This window comes from Centroberyx gerrardi, chromosome 18 (assembly GCF_048128805.1).
Source record: "Centroberyx gerrardi isolate f3 chromosome 18, fCenGer3.hap1.cur.20231027, whole genome shotgun sequence".
NCBI classification, from domain to species: domain Eukaryota; kingdom Metazoa; phylum Chordata; class Actinopteri; order Beryciformes; family Berycidae; genus Centroberyx; species Centroberyx gerrardi.
This window is the reverse complement of record NC_136014.1, coordinates 2,053,391-2,073,489: the sequence shown is the minus strand read 5'-3', so window position 1 is coordinate 2,073,489 and position 20,099 is coordinate 2,053,391. Positions and strand designations below refer to the sequence as shown.

Below are 20,099 nucleotides of genomic sequence, written 5' to 3'. Positions count from 1 at the left end.
GACTCATTTGACTTGTACTGTCCAATGATTATTTAGGTGAAAAACTGACTCTGGACTGGACTGTGAATTATCTGGAAAAAAAGAAACATAACATCAACACCTGTCACTCTTCAGCACTTCTTTCTGTCAATAACGGCGCCTTGGTCACTTAAAACAACAATTTCAATCAGTTGGAGTTCAACAGCCAATGACGTACAAGAAAATTTGGGTTGGCACCAAGAGTGGCCAATCAGATTTCAAGGGTAGCAAGTGCCACCCTGGCCACCCTTTTGGCTCCCCCCCCGGTCTATGATGCTTTATACCAAAGGATACCAAAGGGAGCAGAGAGGCAAAAGATCTAACGTTGGTGAGTCCAGACTGTTGGGAACCTAGTCTAGGGCTGCGTCTTTGTCTCTCTGCATCATTTCATTGACTGTCTGCTGTCTGTATGAGTGGGTATGTGGCTGAATATGTCTCTTTCGAGTGTGTGGGTCATGATTTCACCTCGCAGTGGACACGGGTGCTGCGCTAGCTTTTGTGGATGCCGGCACTGCCCTAGCCGCCAAACTCCCATCTACCTGCCTCATCATGTTTCTCCCCATCTTATTTGCTTTGGTATCTCATTGTAACTGTCCATGTTATTGTCCATTTTATTGTTTTGCGGCAATTGCACACTCCTGACCTGACTTGACTTGTCCATATGCAACAGCAGAATTTAATTTAGGCAAATAGGGTGAATCTGTGGCATCTCAATTAGTGGGGATGGGACGCTCCTCTCTGTTGCAGCCCAACTTTGCGATTTAGGATTTAGACGGCTTGATTTTTACATAAAAGTCTTAGTGCCACTTTAATGAATATGCAAAGAAAAGAATTCATAGCAGGTATTCCAGGCTGTTTTTATGTAGCTGTGGTCAGAGAGGAATTTCCATCACAGGACCACGACACTGACTGACTGATACCCAATATTTAATAAAAGGCCAATATTGCCCCCATATATTGGCAAGCTCATGTGTCAGTGTGACCCTAATTTGAGCAGTGGTGGAACCCAGACAGATAGCATGGAGCCAAAGGGGGAGCCACTCTGCGATTTGTGTCTAGCACTCTATTCCATACAGTGCAGAGGCTTTGAGCGGCTCTAAGTGGGGTTGACATGTCGTGTACGCTGGCGTGATAGTTTAGCATTACAGCTGTCTAGCCTTGTTCTAGCCAGCCACTTCAGACTGCCTGCCTGTCTGGATATCTGTCTATCTGCTTGCCTGCCTGCCTGTCTCTTCTGTTGCTCTGCCTGCCTTATTAGTGGCTTTCCTGGCTGCTGCTGGGTGCCTGTCTATCTGCCTTCACGCCATTCCGTTGGTCTACCTTTCTTTCTTCCCTGTGCAAACCTTTAGTGTAACTGGGCCTCTCTGTGAGTGTTGTGGTGGTTTGTAACACCACTATAGTGCCTAGGCTACTTAGAACACCTTCAACTGGTGTCGATTTCATATAGAAGTGTATATAATATTGTTTAGATTCACCGGCATAAAAAAGCATACTGTATGTGGAAAATAATATCTCTATCTTTTTAAATACTATACTGTATCTAAATTGTTTTTCAAGTATAGTGACTTTACTAGCTTCTCCAACTGCTGTACTGAAACCAAAATCCATTTGCAACTTCAAGAGGTCACCAAAACAAGTGAAATACTTCTAATATGTGAAATACTTACACTTTTCTGAAATAACACTTAACATAGATTCAAAATCCTTTCAGAACACTTCTGCACTGAATATCATAACTAATGCTAAAATGAATTTATATGGGGTTATAACCAGCGCACAAGTGCCTTAATGTCTGATTTTTGGAACCATGTTTGGAACCATGTCAAAAATTGAAGAGCACTTTGCCTGACTGTAATGGTTGATGGTAGATTCAGGAGTGGGACATTATTACCGAAAATATAATGTACATATAGCGAAGTCATAGGAGAGTGCGGTACACTTGTCCCCCACCTCCCCTTCCACCTCTACAAACCTAAATTCATCCTCCATTTCAGACGAGACATCCCACCCATAGGAGTCCCTTTCATCAAGCTAACCACCACAGAATATAGGCTGTGTTACAGTGCTTATTACAGTGCATACAAAGTCTCAAAGCATATATGAAATTCATCACGACAAAATATATTATTTTGGTAACATGAGGACATCTTCAGCCAAACAAATGGTTGGTGTCATAACTGATTGTTTAAAAGAAAAAAAGCCATTCTGGATAAGAGCCTTATATTTTCTAATGGCACAAGAAATACTGTATACTGTAATGTATGGGCCAGGCAAAAGAGAGAAAATGGCCTAAGGAAAAAGCGCATTATTCATGGAGTCAACTCTTACAGTAAAGGGGGGTTTGCTTTTCTAAGAGATAGCTGGAGAGAGACCGATAGTTCCAACCGAGTCTTTTCACATGAAAGAAGCCCATACCCCCAGTAAACCCCCAGAAAAACCCCCAGTAGGCCCACAGTAAACCTACCAGACCTGAAGGTCGGCCCAGTTTGGCTCCAGGTTGAACAAGCTCATTATCATCACTCCTGCTAAATCCTGAGCCATGCTTCTTGATCATTTGGGGGCATTTTCTTCTAAATACTGTACAAAAAAAAAAAAGAAAAAGAAAAAGAAAAGCCTCCAGCCAGCAATGTGCAGCATAGGAACCACGGCCCCAAGCCCCTTTGAAGTATGATTTCCAATCCCCCCCCCCCCCCCCCCCCCCCCCAATAACCCATATACTGTATAGCTGTAGACAACGCTATTTTCCCTCCACAAAATATCATTTTCAGCATGTGTGGCACCTTCACAGCTGTCTCTCTATGCGCTTGTGTTTGTTCCAGCCACAAGAACTATCCCGTCCCTCCTTGATACTGAGGGCAGGACAATTTTTTAGAGAGTGAATTTACAGTTTTGGAATTGGCACTTGACAAATAACTAAATAAATAACATATGGTACACCACCAGTAGCTCTTAGGATGCCCTTCTGTTGGAGGAAACGTCCGTCTCGCGATGGCCGTCTGTTTCAAGCACAGAGGAAGCTGTCTGTTGTCGGTCCGCTCTGTTTCAGCTCGTTTTTGTTCCGTGAGTTCAAGAGAAACATGTTGTAGAATCCAACAGCAGCACTTTCTGAGGATGGTGTTTCCAGGGTGTGTGTGTGTGTGTGTGTGTGTGTGTGTGTGGCTTGTGTGCCCAGGTAAGTTAGTGTATTTGTGTGTTGAACTTTTAACGTGGGTATGTTTTTGAGCTGTTAATGTGTGTGTGTGGGTGTGTGCGTGCATGTGTGGGCTTCATTTCAAGCTGTCAGCGTGTGTTTAGTCCAGCGAGAGCAGCGGCTGCATGTTGTCTTCTTCACTCTTGACTTTATCTGGTCGTTTCAGGACGCCTGGCTCCACCACCGATTGAGACCTGGGAAAGACAAGACCACCATCAGTAATGATTGTGTGTGTTTTTGTGTGTATGTGTGTGTGTGTGTGTGTGTGTGTGTGTGCTGGGTTTCTATCTGTGTATCCATTTAGAAAAACTGAATGGAAACAGACAAGTTTGATAAAACATCCTCAGTGTCAGCGCAAAGTTTTTTGAAGTGGAACATTTTTTTGTCAAAGAAATTATGTGATAAATAGCAATGGAAAGATTTGTCAAATAAATAATGAAGTCTCCACTATGGTTGTATAACCACTAGTTGGTAGGGGAGAGCAGGGCATGTTGTCACACTTTTTACTCATTGGTGTATTTCTCAGTAGTGCCTTAATACTGAGATACGATATATATTTTTCTACCTTGATTAAGGTCTTCTAACGTCCTCTTTTTTACATTTTGAATAATTTACTGGAACAAAATGTTATTACTGATGAAAAACCATTTGACAACTTGTGACAGCTTACCCCATGTTAAGTATGGTTTGTTTGTGCACACACTTCCATTTCCTCTGAAGTATATATACAATAATAACATGGAAAACATACTCTTGTATGAACATACTTCATCTCAGAAATCAACACCCACCACACACACAAACATACATAAACAAACATAAATTCTGATACAATTTCTAACAGTATGATATATTAATGTACATGTAATATATACACATTTAATTTGATGTTTTATTATGTAATTCTTAAGAAAGTTAATTAAATTAAATTTTTGTAATTGGACTTTTAGCTCTAAAATATTTAGTTTCAGAAATAAAGCCAGAGACAACTTACCCACGTGACAACTTGCCCCGCTCTCCCCTACATTACAATATCATACATGTTGTCTCCATCATGGTTGTATTACCATAAGTTGGTACATTACAATATCACCAAATGCATTTCTTTGGTTTGGTCTTCAGATGAAAGCATGAAATATGACCAACATTAGCTCACACTAAAACAAATACAAATAATAAACTTGCCTAATACTAATCAATACTAACCAACTGTTGAAATACTTTCCATTTTTTAGTGGATGTGTTTTTTTGACATTCAGGAAGCCTATTTATTTGTTTCTACCCAGCTGATGGAAACGCAAGTATTTCATATGTTATTGTTTGTGACATTTCAAAAGTTAAAATTCAGTTGACAGTTGGATGGAAACATAGCTTGTGTGCAGGGGTTAAAGTGGGATTTGGCAGGTGGGGGAAGCCTGTTTCCGGGCGGGGGGGCAAGATGCATAATTGGTGGGGGGGTCAGAAAAAAATAGTAATTTAAAACAAATTTCCTGCATTTCTACACCGCCTAACCTCTTGGATTAAGTCAAGAAACAGCAACCCTGTATAATGTTAAAGGGTAACTTAAGTATTCTTCAACCTGGACCCTATTTTCCCATCTTTTTGTGTCTAAGTCGCTAAAGGGGACAACAATTTTTGAAATCGGTCCAGTATTGAGCGAGATCGCATCGCCGGCAGCCGCGAAACGAGCTGCAATGTAATCCGGTCTCAACTCTCGCGAGACTTGAGCGAGACTTGGTTACACACAGACCGGATCAAGCAAAAGGTAAAGAAAAACGTTTCATTTCTCTGTAGGGTCCTTTCCATAATGTTGTCAGACACTTATAATAACAATCTGAGCCTGTCAGTGGCAAAAACAAGCACTTTTAGTGGACGTACATCGACGGTGCGATTTACCCCGTCGGATTACATTGCAGCTCGTTTCGCGGCAGCCGGCTGAAGCGATCTCGCTCAATACTGGACCAATTTCAAAAATTGTTGTCCCCTTTAGTCACTTGGACACAAAAAGATGGGAAAATAGGGTCCAGGTTGAAAAATACCGAAGTTACCCTTTAACCAAAAATGTAAAATTATGTTATATTACTAGATTTCAGCATTGAGGTGCTTACATTCATGATTTTGCATAGGCATACATACTAACCTAAAAACCTATTATTGGGAATCGCGAGAAAGTTTCAGAGCGACAGAGACACAGAGCGTCCCCGTAACCATAGTAACTCACTCTCACTCCTGCCTGCGTGCGCATGGCGCGAGAGGAGATGGAGAGACGCAGAAGAGCCGCTGACTGAGATTACTCTGAGCACCATGCATGGGAATAAATTACAATATAATAGATTTGTGTATATTTCTCGCTATTCAGATGGTCTGAATAACTCGCTGCTGCACGGTGCTGCTCTGTCTCGTCTGTCCGTGCGCTGTCAGTTTCCTCTTTTCACGGCGCGACTTTATCAGTTATGAATTTGTTTTTCACTGCGTGAGAAAATGGACTTGTGGCGTGAGAGCGTGTGAAAAATGTCAATTGCGTGAGCCTCACGGTCAATGCGTGAGAGTTGGCAGCCCTGTGAACTCGCTTGACATTATTATGTATGAAACTGCCAATCAGATTTATTTAGGCTTCTTATTAATCGAAGGTGAAGGAACACCGTTCCGGATCGTTCCGGCCCACTTTAACCCCTGCTTGTGTGTGAAAATCAACAAAGTTACTACTGGAGTTCTTTTTCCAAAAAATGACCTTCCATGTTCAGTATCCCACTTCTCATAATGTAGCAGACCTGCATCAAACAGTATTTACAAAATCATTTTTAGTGTGTGTTTTAACCTGCTTTGACCTCCAGATTGGCAAATCAATTCAGATACTATTTAATCCAGATTCATATAGTACAGTGGGAGGTGGTTTAAGGGATTTTGAGGGCAAAACCAATATTTTTGGGATTGAAGCTGCCAATAGCCAATATTTTGCGCTGATACAGAATCTTAAACTTGACACTAAAACTCTCCATTGAACTTAAGGATAGTAATAATTCATATAAAGCATATTGACCACAATCAAATGATACAGTGAGTATTCAAAACAGACAGCTACAATATGCATCATCATCATCAAAGGAGGAGGAAGATTGGGAGGCTCATGTTTCAGAGGTAACACTGCACTCATGGAGGAACATAGAGGATTGGATAAATGAGAATATCCCTTGCTTGATATGTTCTCAAGAGGTCAAAGGTCATATGCAATACCAGCACATGGGCAAGCACTTGCATATTATCTCTCACTATATCTCTCAAATAAAACCGTTATTAAACCCCATTCTTGATTCCTGCCGAAAGAACAATACATAGCTGTCTGTCCATCTCTGGAGGCCCTGGACAAAATGTCATTTGATAATGAAATGTCACAATCGGACAAAGGCTGCAACAATGTCTATTATTGTGTGTATCTGTGTATTTTTTGACAGATCTCTCTAATAGAGGCCTATAAGCTGCTTAGGGGGCAAAGGAGAACTATCCATCAGACAGGCAGACAGAAGGAATCTGGGGCAATCTCCTGTGTGTGCACGCATGTGTGTGTGTGTGTGTGTGTGTGTGTGTGTGTGTGTGTGTGTGTGTGTGCGTGTGTGTGTGTGTGAGAGAGAGAGAAAGAGACAGAGATACAGTGTGGTCATATAGTAACTGCAAATTACACCAGCAAACAAACAGAGATTCACCTGTGGGTTGAAACATACTAGACCTCAGAGATGAAGCCTCAAGACAAATGAAATATCTCATAATCAATCACACACACACACATAAAAACACAGCTCTACACAGTATCCAACAAAGAGTTATCAGTCATCTCAACTCTGACTGCTAGCAAGGATCTCACTGTGTTCCATCAAATAATCCTTTCATAGAATCCAAAAGGAGCTTGACAACAGCAGTACTTCTCTCTGACTCTTAAAAGACTCAAAAAAAAAATCCTATTGGACTGTCCTATAAGACTCCTGGGGTATCATGCCCTGGGACACCCGTAGCATTAAAAGGACCCCATAACTGTTTGTCCTTTAGCTAGTCCGCTAATGGCAAAGAGAGTGGTGATCTAATGCCCCAATTGCAAAATATGGCATATATATATATATGTTTAATGTACTAGTCAATGTTCTCTATATCAGTGTGATGTGTAATGATGCACTATTGAGATTTTCTTTTATACACTGAATGCACCAGTGATATTTTGCAATGCAGTGAATTAATCTTATGCACCAGTGACTGCAATAGATCACTGATCTAATGCAAGACAGTAAAATGTACCTACAGAGCTATGAGCTAATGTCTCCTGTGGTAATGGCTGTTCATATTATGGCAAGCAAATGGCAGTATAGAGCAATGATTTACACACATTAAAGCCATGAGTTAATAGGCTATCCCCTTAGAAATATGTGGTAGTGAAGGAGTGAATTGTTGTGTGCCTGTGAATATGGCTGTGAAAAATGATTCTCTTAATTTCTTATCATCCAATTTAGCTGATATTTTGATAGCAGAGTAGAACTGTGAATTACTGTCATTTTAACATGGTTAGTCACTATTCCACAGCATTTCTACATGATTATAGCATGGCATGAAAAACATTAGTTCATCCTAAACATATTTAGACATTATTGTATGCAGACAATTCTCCAATGGATTTCCATGATGCCGCAAGCCATAGCTGATAAGAAATTTGTGGCACAACCAAGCGGCCAAAACCAGGGGTGAATTTGAAGCCAATAAGGAAGTGGCGGCAGGCGGCAATTCCTCGAACATTCGCTAGGGGCAAAAGACGAAAAGACCAAAAAGACTCCAAACCGCCCACCTCCATGCAAGTCAATGGGACCTCCATGACTTGCATGGAGGTGGGCAAACTTCTCACTCAAAATATGAAGTCAATACATTTTTTCGACAAGAGGTTATGGTCTCAGTAGCTAATTTCACTTATTCTGTGTGTCCATATGGTGATTTTTCAATAATTGTGTCATTAACGGGATATAATGGATATAAAATAGGGTTGTTTTCCTAGTGATTGACAGGTCGCCTGTCCAGTGATCGTCTGGTCGTCGATTACGGACCAATAGCAGGCGAAGCTGTGGCTCTGCGGACCACCCTCGGTCTCGCTTTGGCTGCTGCGGCTCCAAAAAATGTCAACATGGCATCGATCGTAAACCCAATCTTTTGGCTTCAACACGGGCCTTCAGAAACCTATGGGTGATGTCACACTCACTACGTCCATCTTTTTTTACAGTCTATGGGTGCAACACAACTTTTCTTATAAGCATCAGACAAACATCAGAAAATTACAGTTCAGTACCATTTCATTACCATCAGAATTCAACACCCTGCATATTTGCACATCGTGTTATCTATATCATGTTTGGTTATAATAATTATCATGCACTCATAATATGCTCATAATGTACTTATGATGCCTTATAATGTCTTAACACCACTTCAAGTGTTACTGAAAAATGTTCTCGCAACTAGATGCAAAAATGATCATGTCAATTTAGTTTTCAAACACATACATAGATAATTTGGCCTGGCTAGTGCGTTCCTGTAGTGTCTGAGCTCCAGTATAGAAGCACACTGCAGTGTACCGCCAATATAAGGGAAATGTCTTGAGTGGATGACTCACTTGACATCCCATGGCTGATTTACTGTCAGGATGAATCATATTGCAGCCTGGCCTATAGGAGGATATGATATTCCACGCAATGTCAAACATACTAACAGCAGCAAATGCCCTTCATGGCAACAAGGATACTCTCTATCGAGACAGAGCTTCCATCAAGGCTGGAGCTTCCCTCGCAGCGTTAAAATGCTATTGTAAATCCTTGTAACTGTAACTGTAACTGTTGTGTCCATGCACACTAGGGTTCAACCAATATGGGTTTTGAAAGACTGGTAACCAATACTTATATTTTTTTTACTGAAGCTGACGATAGCTGATATGTAGTATTCAATATCTTTGAACATTTTCATGCCAAAAAAGCGAAAAAAAAAACAAAAAAAACGTATTCATTGTTTCCCCCAGAATTATTATGTTCTTGTGGGGGTGGAAAATCCTCTGAAATAGCATTTAGACTATCATGGGAGACTAAAACTCAACATTGAAACCAGGATAATATTGCCCATATATAGGCATATTGGTATCCTCATTTTCATGGTATAAAGGTCACATAAATTTCTAGGCACAATCATATAATGCATTAGGAGCATGATATAAAATTATGGAGCCAGACAACATTAAACAAACATTAGGATGAATACTGTCTATAGGGCTTTTCATACAGCATACAATTCTCAAATTCATTTTGATATAATATATAGTATAATGGCTATAGAAAAGTTAGACAATTGTGGTGAAAGTTGGTTAATTAAAGTTGGTTTGCTCTCATGTGTTTATTCTATTTGTTTATTGCAGTTACTTAATAAATTCCGCTGTGCTAGCTCAATCTAGTTGTAGCTAAAACATTCGCCAGCAAAAATATTTGTCACACATAAATTAGCCACTGCAGTTACACATTGTGATACAAACACTGGGCGAGCGAGTATCACTCGTTCCAAGGTGAGAGAGTGCTGTTTTGTTAGCATTGGGCAAACTTAATAAATTCCAGGTGAGAACGACAGGTGGCGAGTCGTCTTTGCGACAGCTGATGTAAAACACTACCAGGGACTCAGGGGGTCGCCAAAGTCATCAAGTTTCAAATTGTACTGGTAGTTGCTTTAAACTTGGTTTTAACATGGGGGTTATTCGGCACTTGAAAACTCGCCATGAAAACCATATAAACTAGTTTATACTTCCCATTCATTTAAATGAGGCCATGACAATAGCCTGAAAACGTTCGTTAACATATTCAACAATAGATCCCACTACTGTGATATTCAATGGACCGTTTTAGAACATAGTTCCGCCAAATAGCATTTTTATTGATAGAAGAGAACATAGCGGAGGGATACCATTTAGGAGAGATAGTTCCTATTTGGGAGACCGGATCTACTTTTATTTTTAAATACTAATTTTAGTGTAAACCAAGAATAGAAATGCAAAATGAGGACGCTTCATTGTCTTAAAAGCGGGATCTTTTGTTGAATCACCGTGTTAAATGTAAGTTTTCAGGATATTTTCGTGGCCTCATTCAAAAGCTACAAATGCTACAAACTCATCCAGCTGCATCTGATCTTGGAGAGTACTTTATATTATGGCTTTCATGGCAGTCAAGTGCTGAATAGCCCCCATGTTAAAACTAAGTGGAATATTGCTCTGAAAGCCCTTGTGGTTCCTACAGAAAACCCCTTTAATTCAAATTACTGTGTAGGCCGGTGTTTTGACGTGTTTTTGACGTCTACTCACTAAACTCAAACTGTATTATGTACTGGCTTGAAGAAAAGTAAGGATGTGAAAGTGAGCCAGCATTACACAGGACATGTCAGGTCAGCAGGTCACAGTATGAGCCATCAGTGTTCAGGATTACTATGATTACTAGGATTCACCAGATCTTACTGTTGCTGCACACAGTATAACTAAATACTGTGTGTGTGTGTGTGTGTGTGTGTGTGTGTGTGTGTGTGTGTGTGTGTGTGTTTTGTTATTATTGTGAATCAGTTGGTCTATTTAAAAAAAATCCCACTGAGATTACAATAAACAAAGGTTGGTTGAAAGGAAAATGATGCCATGACAGGTTAGATATTCACTTCATAGTAGGATACTCCTAAGAAAACCACTATAATCTACTGACCCATGCTTATAGGGGAAATGAAGAATTTAACTGCCCCATATCACAAATTGAATTAATATATCTATGGGGGTTGATACTTGACCAGCTGCTGAGATTTCTGGCTTTCAAAACTCACTTTCTGGCCCGTACTCCTGTCTATTGTGAAAATGTGACTTTATAATTTATGTCAATTACACGCCACTGTAAAGTGTTCCAGAGCCCTGTTGGTGCTGCTTTAATTCCCACTGGCAGCTCATATAGCTAGATAAAAGTCATTCATTACTTTATGCCCCTTTAAATCAGGGCTGTAGAAGAACTAGGCCAGAAATGCCCGACCTGGTCATAAAGTTCTCTAGGACTTTAACAGCAATTGGATTTTTGAAGGCCTGATACTGATATTGATGCTCATACCAATATTTTTGTCAAACAAAAAAGAAGCCATGCAGGGCTATCTTTAGGCACTCTTGCGCATAGAAGGAGATGAAAAGCCTTTATTAGAATATGGGCATATAACATAAACACAAATGACCAGAGTCATAACACTAGGACAAAGAATTAAAAATGCAGACTGGTTTCGATTAAAGCAGGGCCTTCATCAAGGTGTGGTTGGGAAGAGGGTGTGAACCCTAGTACATTTACCTGATTGTATATATACACCATGGTCAATTAGAGTCAATTACACCATTGGACCACATCACTCCAGTGCTGAGATCACTGCATTGGCTTCCTGTGTGCCAAAGAATTGAGTTTAAAATTCTGTTGCATGTCTATAATGCACTTAATGGTTTAGGACCAAAATACATTTCTGATCTCCTTCAATGTTATGAACCTGCCAGACCCCTCAGGTCTTCAGGCACTGGTCTGCTTACTGTGCAGGGTCAGAACAAAACATGGAGAAGCAGATTTTAGTTTTTATGCTCCTCATGCCTGGAACAAACTACCAGAAAATCTGAGATCTGCCTCCACTTTAGAATCTTTTAAATGAGGGCTTAAAACTTTTCTGTTTGCCAGGGCTTTTTAAGAAATTTAGGGCAACACTCATCTGCACTGGAATATTTACTTATTTCTATCTTTTATATTTTCTTTTAAATGTGATTTTAATGCACTTTTCACTTTTCTAATCTTCTTGCACTGTCTTGTTATCTATGTCTTTATTTTTATTTTATTTATGTAAAGCACTTTGAATTGCCATTGTGTATGAAATGTGCTATATAAATAAACTTGCCTACACTCCCATTAATTTAAACATAAAAATAACATCATAACATGTGCATCATCAATTGCATTCCATCACATTCATAAAAAAGTTAATTCATAGAAATGGTCTGTATTTAAACCTGGATATACCAAAGCATCAAACTTGAATATGTTTCTGTCTGTAACAATTTAATCTTGGTTTTATTTAGTTTATTTTTATGGACCTCCACTGTCTTCAGATTAACAAATTATTTCTATTGAATGATATTGGGGCAGTGATTGTGCGTACTCTTCATACATTAAAGCCACTCACTCTTCCTATTAATAATAATACTTATTATGAACAGCCTAGAAATTAGATATCGCGGGAAATATCTCAATAATATCGAATATCGGTTCCAGCCCGGTTCCCAAGCCTAGGAACCGGTCTGTATTAAATAATGGGGGGATTTGACAAGGTCTAACTGGAGACATTTTGTGGTGGTACAGATGAAAAGAATCATAGTGTAAAAGGGAATTATGATCACTAGGTTTTCTGAATAAAATGGGACACAAAAATTGAAACCTAGGATAATACTACTAATACTACTAATAATAAAACATTAATGTATACTTGTGTGGTACCCAATCAAAATATCTCATTAGAATCACTTCACGTTAAGGTCTTCCCATAGACAAACAGTGTAGTATTGATGAATTCTACAATAAATATGTAATCAATCAAACTGTATCATATCCATCATATCATAGGTGGACGACACTGACTGGACCAAAATCACCTCTCATATTACCTGAACTAAGACTCAGAAATCTGCTGCATCAAACAGAAGCTCTTTCAGCTTGGTTCTGCACAAAACAGAAACAGAACATATACACACACACACACACACACACACACACACACATCTCTCTCTTTCTCTCTCAATAAAAGGCTAGCAGAGGCGTATATGTCTTGTGTATCCCTGAGGCTGTGGAGCCCTTGTCACAGCGTCATCTTGTCTGTGCTGGTTTCACTCTTTCTCTCTCTCTCTCTCTCTCTCTCTCTCTCTCTCTCTCTCTCTCTCTCTCACTCTCACTCACTCACTCACTCACTCACTCACTCACTCACTCACTCACACAATAGTGGAGGCTGTTGTAACACCAACAACAATGGTCTTTTGATGCACTCCTCATGTCTAATTAGGCATTCTAGGATGAAAATGCATCCCAAAGTTTTCAGGGTAGTTTACTGGGTATATGAATTCACCTAGTTTAACCCCTTGTCACACTCAACGTCAAATCATTTGCAGTATAAAAAGCCCTATAGATGTTATCAATATTTTTATTTGGTTTATCTAGTTATATCATGTCCTCCTTGCTGTTTAAACCGTCTGTCTGGCAGTAGAGGACTGTGGTTGTACTGTGCATGGAGCTGTGTCAACGTTCCCTGAATAAATAAAGCTTAAAATTAAGAATTTAAAAACTGTTGTTACGACTTCCACTGCGCAGCCGCAAAGATGGCAGCTTAAAAGTTTCTCTCCTCCGACATTTGGAAATAAATTGCCCTCTAAACTTAACAAACACGATTTAAACTAACTCGAAGTGATGGATAAGGGCAAAATAGGGATGCGGGACAGGCAGACTAAAATGAAACCAAAGAAAAACACACAGACCGTCGACTCACACGACAGCGATAGTCGGGAAGACTCACGAGCTAACGCTAACTGCAGTCCACCGGCTAAAGCTAACGAAGAAGAGGCAGACGAGGAGGTCAGTTTAAACACAATACTGACAGAAATAAAAAGCTTCCGTCAAGACAACAGACAACAACTCGGAGAAATTAAGGAGGAGATTAGTAAGGCAAAGTTGAGACTTGACGAGGCGGAGGAACGGATTTTGAGTGCTGAGGAGAGGATGCAGTCGATGGAAGAAGTGATGGAGGAGCTAGTGAAACTCCAATCTCACCTAGAGGCCAAACAATCTGACCAGGAGGGAAGATCCAGACGAAATAATATCAGGATCTATTCTATAGCGGAGGGGTCAGAGAATGAGTCCCCGTCGATGATACATTTTGTCGAGGAGCTGCTAAAATATAACCTATCCCTGGCGGGTGATAAGGATCTCCAGATTGAACGGGCACATCGAGCGCTAGGTCCGGCACCACGAGAAGGAGCTCCCCCGAGATCCATCGTCGTTGCATTTCAGTGTTATAGAATGAAAGAGGAGATCCTACGAACAGCGTGGCAGAAGAAGGGGTTCGTCTGGAAAAATGCTCAAGTAAATTTGGATAATGACTATGCACCGAGTGTGCTCCAGAAAAGACGAGAGTACGCGGAGGCCAAGAAAGTTCTGAAAGAAAATGGGATTCGCTTCCAGACGCCCTTCCCGGCCAGACTTCGAATTTTCTACCCAGACGGAACTCGTATTTACAACTCAGCTGAAGACGCGACGAGGGAGATGGCAGAGAAGGGTCTACAGGTTACTGTGCTTAAACCACCCGAGACACTTCTGGAGCAGATTAGGAGGCTGTCATGGTCGGTCGTGGGCGGACGAAGACAGACCCAGAGTCGTAACCAAAGAGGACCAACATACAAGGACAAGCTCCAGAAGTTCAGCAGGGACCCATCACAGAAAGACTAGAATAAGGCTGAGTAGACAACGACTACACTAGTACTGTTTGGGGGAATATATGCCATACTTAGACATTCTAGGTAAATGTTTGACTGCTATTTTTCCTCAGGTGTGGCAGAAACTGGTTGTTGCCTAATCTTTTTGATTTATGGGGTGAGTCAGATATCTTTAGTTTAAAATTGGATAATGGTTTTCATCATTTTTAATTTTTTAGTTATATAAAGCCGAAAGGATGGCAACAAATAAGTCGGGGGACTTACTTTTGGACTGTATTTGCACTCACATGGGCAGGACTGCTACCATGGTGACTGAGGGCCCTTTCTTAAAAGAGAGGTCTCCCCTCGGGAAGGCTGCTGTACAACAACTTGCACAGGGTTCCTTTGTGAACCCCACCATTGGAAGTTCCAATGAATATTTGTGGTTTTTGAAAAAGGTTCTAAACTTAACTACTTATTGTGTTTGTTTGTTTGCTGCAGTTCAGAGCAGCATGGGAGCTGTCACACAAACCCTATCTAGAAATATCCAGATGCTCCACACCGAAAGTAATGGTGGATAATAATATAAAAATAATTTCCTATAATGTAAATGGTATCCTGAATCCAATTAAGAGAAGTAAAATATTTTCAAAACTGAGAAGAGAGCAGGTGCAAGTGGTATTCCTACAGGAAACACATTTAACAGACGTTGAACATGTAAAACTGAGAAGAGGAGGATTTAAACACCTATTTTACTCCTCCTATCAGTCAGGGCATAGAAGAGGATCTGCCATCCTTATATCAAACCAAGTCCAATACGAACATATTTCAGAGATTAAAGATAAGGAGGGTCGATATATAATGACCATAGGGAGGATTGAAGGGGTGATGGTAACATTATGTAGTATATACGCCCCTCCAGGAAGTGATTGGCAATTTTTTAACAAAATATTTCACATTATATCAACAGAATCTCAGGGGGTGCTCATATGTGGCGGTGATATGAACATAAAATTGACAAATATGGACTCATCTGGCTCCAGCTTATATCACAATAAACCCTTAATCAAGAAAATAAATTCTGTTATAAGAGAAATTGGTATTACTGATGTCTGGAGGGATCTAAATCCGACTAGTAGGGATTACACCTATTATTCTGCACCTCATTCCACCTACTCTAGAATTGATTACTTTTTCATGTTCAAAAAAGACCTCTCCAGAATCAAGTCATGTGATATAGGAACAATTGATATATCTGACCACTCACCAATAAAAATTATAATTAATTTAAATAGTAACCCAAAATCAACGTTGTGGAAATTGAACTCAAGCATATTAAATAATACCCAGGTAAAAGAAGAATTAGGAAAGGAGATAGAAATGTACTTTAAAGAGAATGATAATGGAGAGGTCCCCCCTCCTATAGTGTGGGATGCATACAAAGCAGTATTGAGAGGGAAAATAATTTTACACTCCTCATTACTAAAGAAGCGCAGACAAGAGAGGCTTAATAATTTAAATCACCAACTGAAAGACTTACAAAAACAGCATAAAGATGGAGTGAAACCAAATAATGGAGTGGCGATTAAAAAACTGCAAAACGAGATAGATGAGATATACTCAGAGGAAGTTAAAAAGAAAATGTTTTTTTTAAAACAGGGACACTATGAGGCAGGTAGCAAAGCAATGAAATTACTAGCGTATAAATTAAGGAAACAACAAGCAGACAGTACCATCACTAAAATAAGATGTTCCCAAACAAAGAAAATACAGTATAAACTAGAGGAGATCCAACATAGCTTTGAAGAATACTACAAGAACTTATACTCACAACCAAAACTAGATAACATAAATGAAATAGAAAACTTTCTTGAATCTTTGGATTTACCTATAGTAACACAGGAGCAAAATAAAACCTTAGTGACAGAAATAACTGATGATGAAGTGAAGGCCGCAATAGCAAGGCTTAAACCACATAAGAGTCCAGGTTCAGATGGTTTTTCGGCCGAATGGTATAAATGTTTTAAAGAACAGATAGCTCCAAAATTACGTCATATATGTAATTGGGTGCTTAAAAAGGGAGAGATCCCCCCTTCGTGGAGAGCAGCTATAATCTCAGTAATACCAAAAGAAGGTAAAGACAAATTAGACTGTAAACAATATAGACCTATTTCAGTGTTAAATGTAGATTATAAAATATTTATGTCTATTTTAGCTAGAAGAATAGAGAAAATTTTGCCGTCACTCATCCACCTGGACCAGACGGTTTTTATCCACCAGAGACAGACTCAAGACAGCTTAAGAAGGACATTGCATATCATGTGGAATATACATGAAAATAAGACACAAGCGATGCTTATGGGATTGGATGCAGAAAAAGCGTTCGATTCAGTTAGATGGACCTTCCTGTATAAGGTACTGGATAAGTTTGGCTTTCACAGAAACCTTATTCAGGCTCTTCAAGCTGTGTATAATACTCCTACAGCAAGAATTAAAATTAATGGTAGTCTTTCAAATTCCTTTATATTAGAACGTTCATGCAGGCAGGGATGCCCTTGTTCACCACTTCTCTTTGCTCTTTTTATTGAGCCACTCAGTCAATTTATTAGACAAAATACAGAGATTACTGGAGTAAAAATAGCAGGAGAGGAGCACAAATTATCACTATTTGCAGATGATGTATTAACTTTCTTGACCCAGCCCTTAACGTCCCTACCAGCATTGATGTCATCTCTGGAAAAATTTGGTCAATTATCAGGCTACAGGCTAAATGTTCAAAAAACCCAGATTTTAACCCTCAATTTTGATCCACCAAAGCAGCTTCTAAATAAATATGGTCTGAGATGTGACACAAAGCCAATGAAGTACCTAGGAGTTAATCTCACTCAGGATCTTACACAATTATTTGAAGCCAACTATGTCCCTCTAAATTTGAAACTAAAATCGGACATTTCTAGATGGAATCTCCTACCCTTCCTTAATCTAACATCAAGGATTGACTCAATTAAAATGGTTATTCTTCCTCGCCTGTTATACCTTTTCCAGACACTACCAATTGAAATAAATGATCAGCAATTCATGGAATGGGATAAATTGATTTCTCGTTATATTTGGATGGGTAAGAGACCAAGGATAAGATACAAAACGATGCAATTAGCAAAAGAAAAAGGGGGTATGGCGTTGCCAATTCTAAGGGATTATTACTATGCAGCACAATTGAGACCACTGGTGTGTCTTTGTGATCCACAATTTAGGGCAAGGTGGAAGGAAATAGAGGAGACAGACTCTACAGGACCCCCACTACAAGCCATTATAGCAGATAGTGAATTGATAAATAAATTCCATGATAAAGACAACCCTTGGATAAAAGTAACACTAAGAATATGGCAGAAGATAGTTAAAAACCATAACCTGAAGGGTGCAGAGAAGATACTGCGGTGGTGTGCGTATGATGCTGATTTTAAGCCAAATAGGACAGACTCTAGATTCAAAACATGGAGGAGTACAGGGGTAACTGCATACTGTTGTTTAATACAAAAGGGAGTGGTAAAAAGTTTTGAAATGTGTAAGAGGGAATATGAATTGGAGAACAAAGACTTCTTCAGATACTTACAGATACGGCATCGGTTGAATGAGATCATGGCTGAGGGATCAGGAAAATTGGGCAGTGACATGCTGAATGTTTTTGTGACAGCCTATGTATCTGGGAGTGGACGTGGACTGATATCAAAATTATACAAAAATTTACAGAACTCCTCAAACTCAAACACTCAGCATGTTAAAAGTAAATGGGAAAGAGAAGGAGGAGTGCAAATATCTGAAGAAGAATGGGAGAATATTTGTAAACTACAGTGGAAAACTACTCACTCACATAGCTGGAGGGAATTTGGATGGAAAAGTACCATGAGATTCTTTATAACTCCTGCTCAAAAGAGATATCAAGGTGCTGGTACAAATTGTTGGAGGTTATGTGGCTCAACCGTAGCCAATCATTACCACATATTCTGGGGTTGCCCGACACTGACACCCTTTTGGCGAGAAGTTCATAAATGTTTGGAAATTGTATTTCAAATAATTATTCCATTTGACTTTTTCACATTGTATTTGGGAGAGGTAGAACTGCATATTCAATCTGCAGCAGATAAATATTTAATGAGGATTTTACTAGTGGGAGGGAAGAAGGCCATGACTAAAAAGTGGTTACAACCAGATGCTCCAACACTAGATGATTGGTATAAAATTATACACGATATTTACATCATGGAAAGACTGACATTTTCTATAAAGATGCAATCGGAGAAATTTCTGAGATGGTGGACAAAATGGGTCGGGTATATCGGTCCACAGAGACCAGACTTGCTTTAATTATCCTTCTATAAAATATTGCATCTACAGGATTGCCAAATAGATCGGGTTGTGAGTGTACCTTTATGAATGGATGGGCGAGAGTGACAGCTTCTTTGTTCATTTGTTCAGTTGCTTTTTGGTTCAGAAATGTATACATCTGTTTAGAATATAATTAAAAAATGACAGGGAAAGCAGAAGCTGAAAGGTCAGTATTATTGAAACATGTCTTGGACTACTCAATGATACTTGTGCAGTGTATTCTGTATGCGTATGTAGATGTGTGTAATATCTGAATGTACTGAATCTGACATGAATATTCACTGTGTATGATCTCCCTGATTTAAAAAAATAAAATTATAAAAAAAAAAAAAAACTGTTGTTACTGACACACATTGCTGTTACTTTTCAACACAACATACAGTATGTTGTGTTGAAAAGTAACAGCAATGTGTGTTGTCCCAAACTAGAGACATGGATGCGTTCAAGGGCGTCACTTTGTGTTGAAAAGTGGTGGGCAGTATGTCTGTCTGTGCGTAGATTGTATTTTTATTTATCTGCAAATTGTAAATGCCTATTTATAATCCATAATTTGATTTGTCAGCCAGTGTTACACCCTTTTCTTATTTTGTTGTATTTATTTATACATATATTTTTTTTTCTTTTCTTTTTTTCTTGTACTGTCATGTCTTTTTTCTTTTCCTACACGTCTGTATGTCTATTGTTAAACCGCAAAATAAAATATATTAAAAAAAAAAAGAAAAGTGGTGGGGACATAAAGGTTGAAAAAACATTTTTTAAACGGTCTTCAGCATATGCGATTTTAGGCAATGTAATGGGGGGATCAGTATGAGGTCAGAGTAGATAATTACGGCGAGAAAAAAATTGCATAACGGCGCATCAAAAGGGCATAGCCTAGGCTACTACAGAGTCGACAATACGAAAATACTCAGCATAAAACGCACAACAACGTCGACCGCACAAGTACAGTCATCCATATGCATCACATCCACAGCTGCAACACAAGTCAAGAATTTGTTA

The 20,099-nt window shown here is 39.3% G+C and overlaps 1 protein-coding gene across 1 annotated transcript in view; it reads right to left on the bottom strand.

Moving 5' to 3' along the window:
- Window positions 1–3,308: 3,308 nt before the first annotated feature.
- clvs2 (clavesin 2) overlaps window positions 3,309–20,099 on the bottom strand; it is a 58,936-nt gene continuing 42,145 nt past the window's right edge. The window contains exon 5 of the mRNA XM_071927329.1: window positions 3,309–3,402. Within this exon, the coding sequence (XP_071783430.1) occupies window positions 3,309–3,402 (94 nt within the window). The remainder of the gene's footprint in view (window positions 3,403–20,099) is intronic.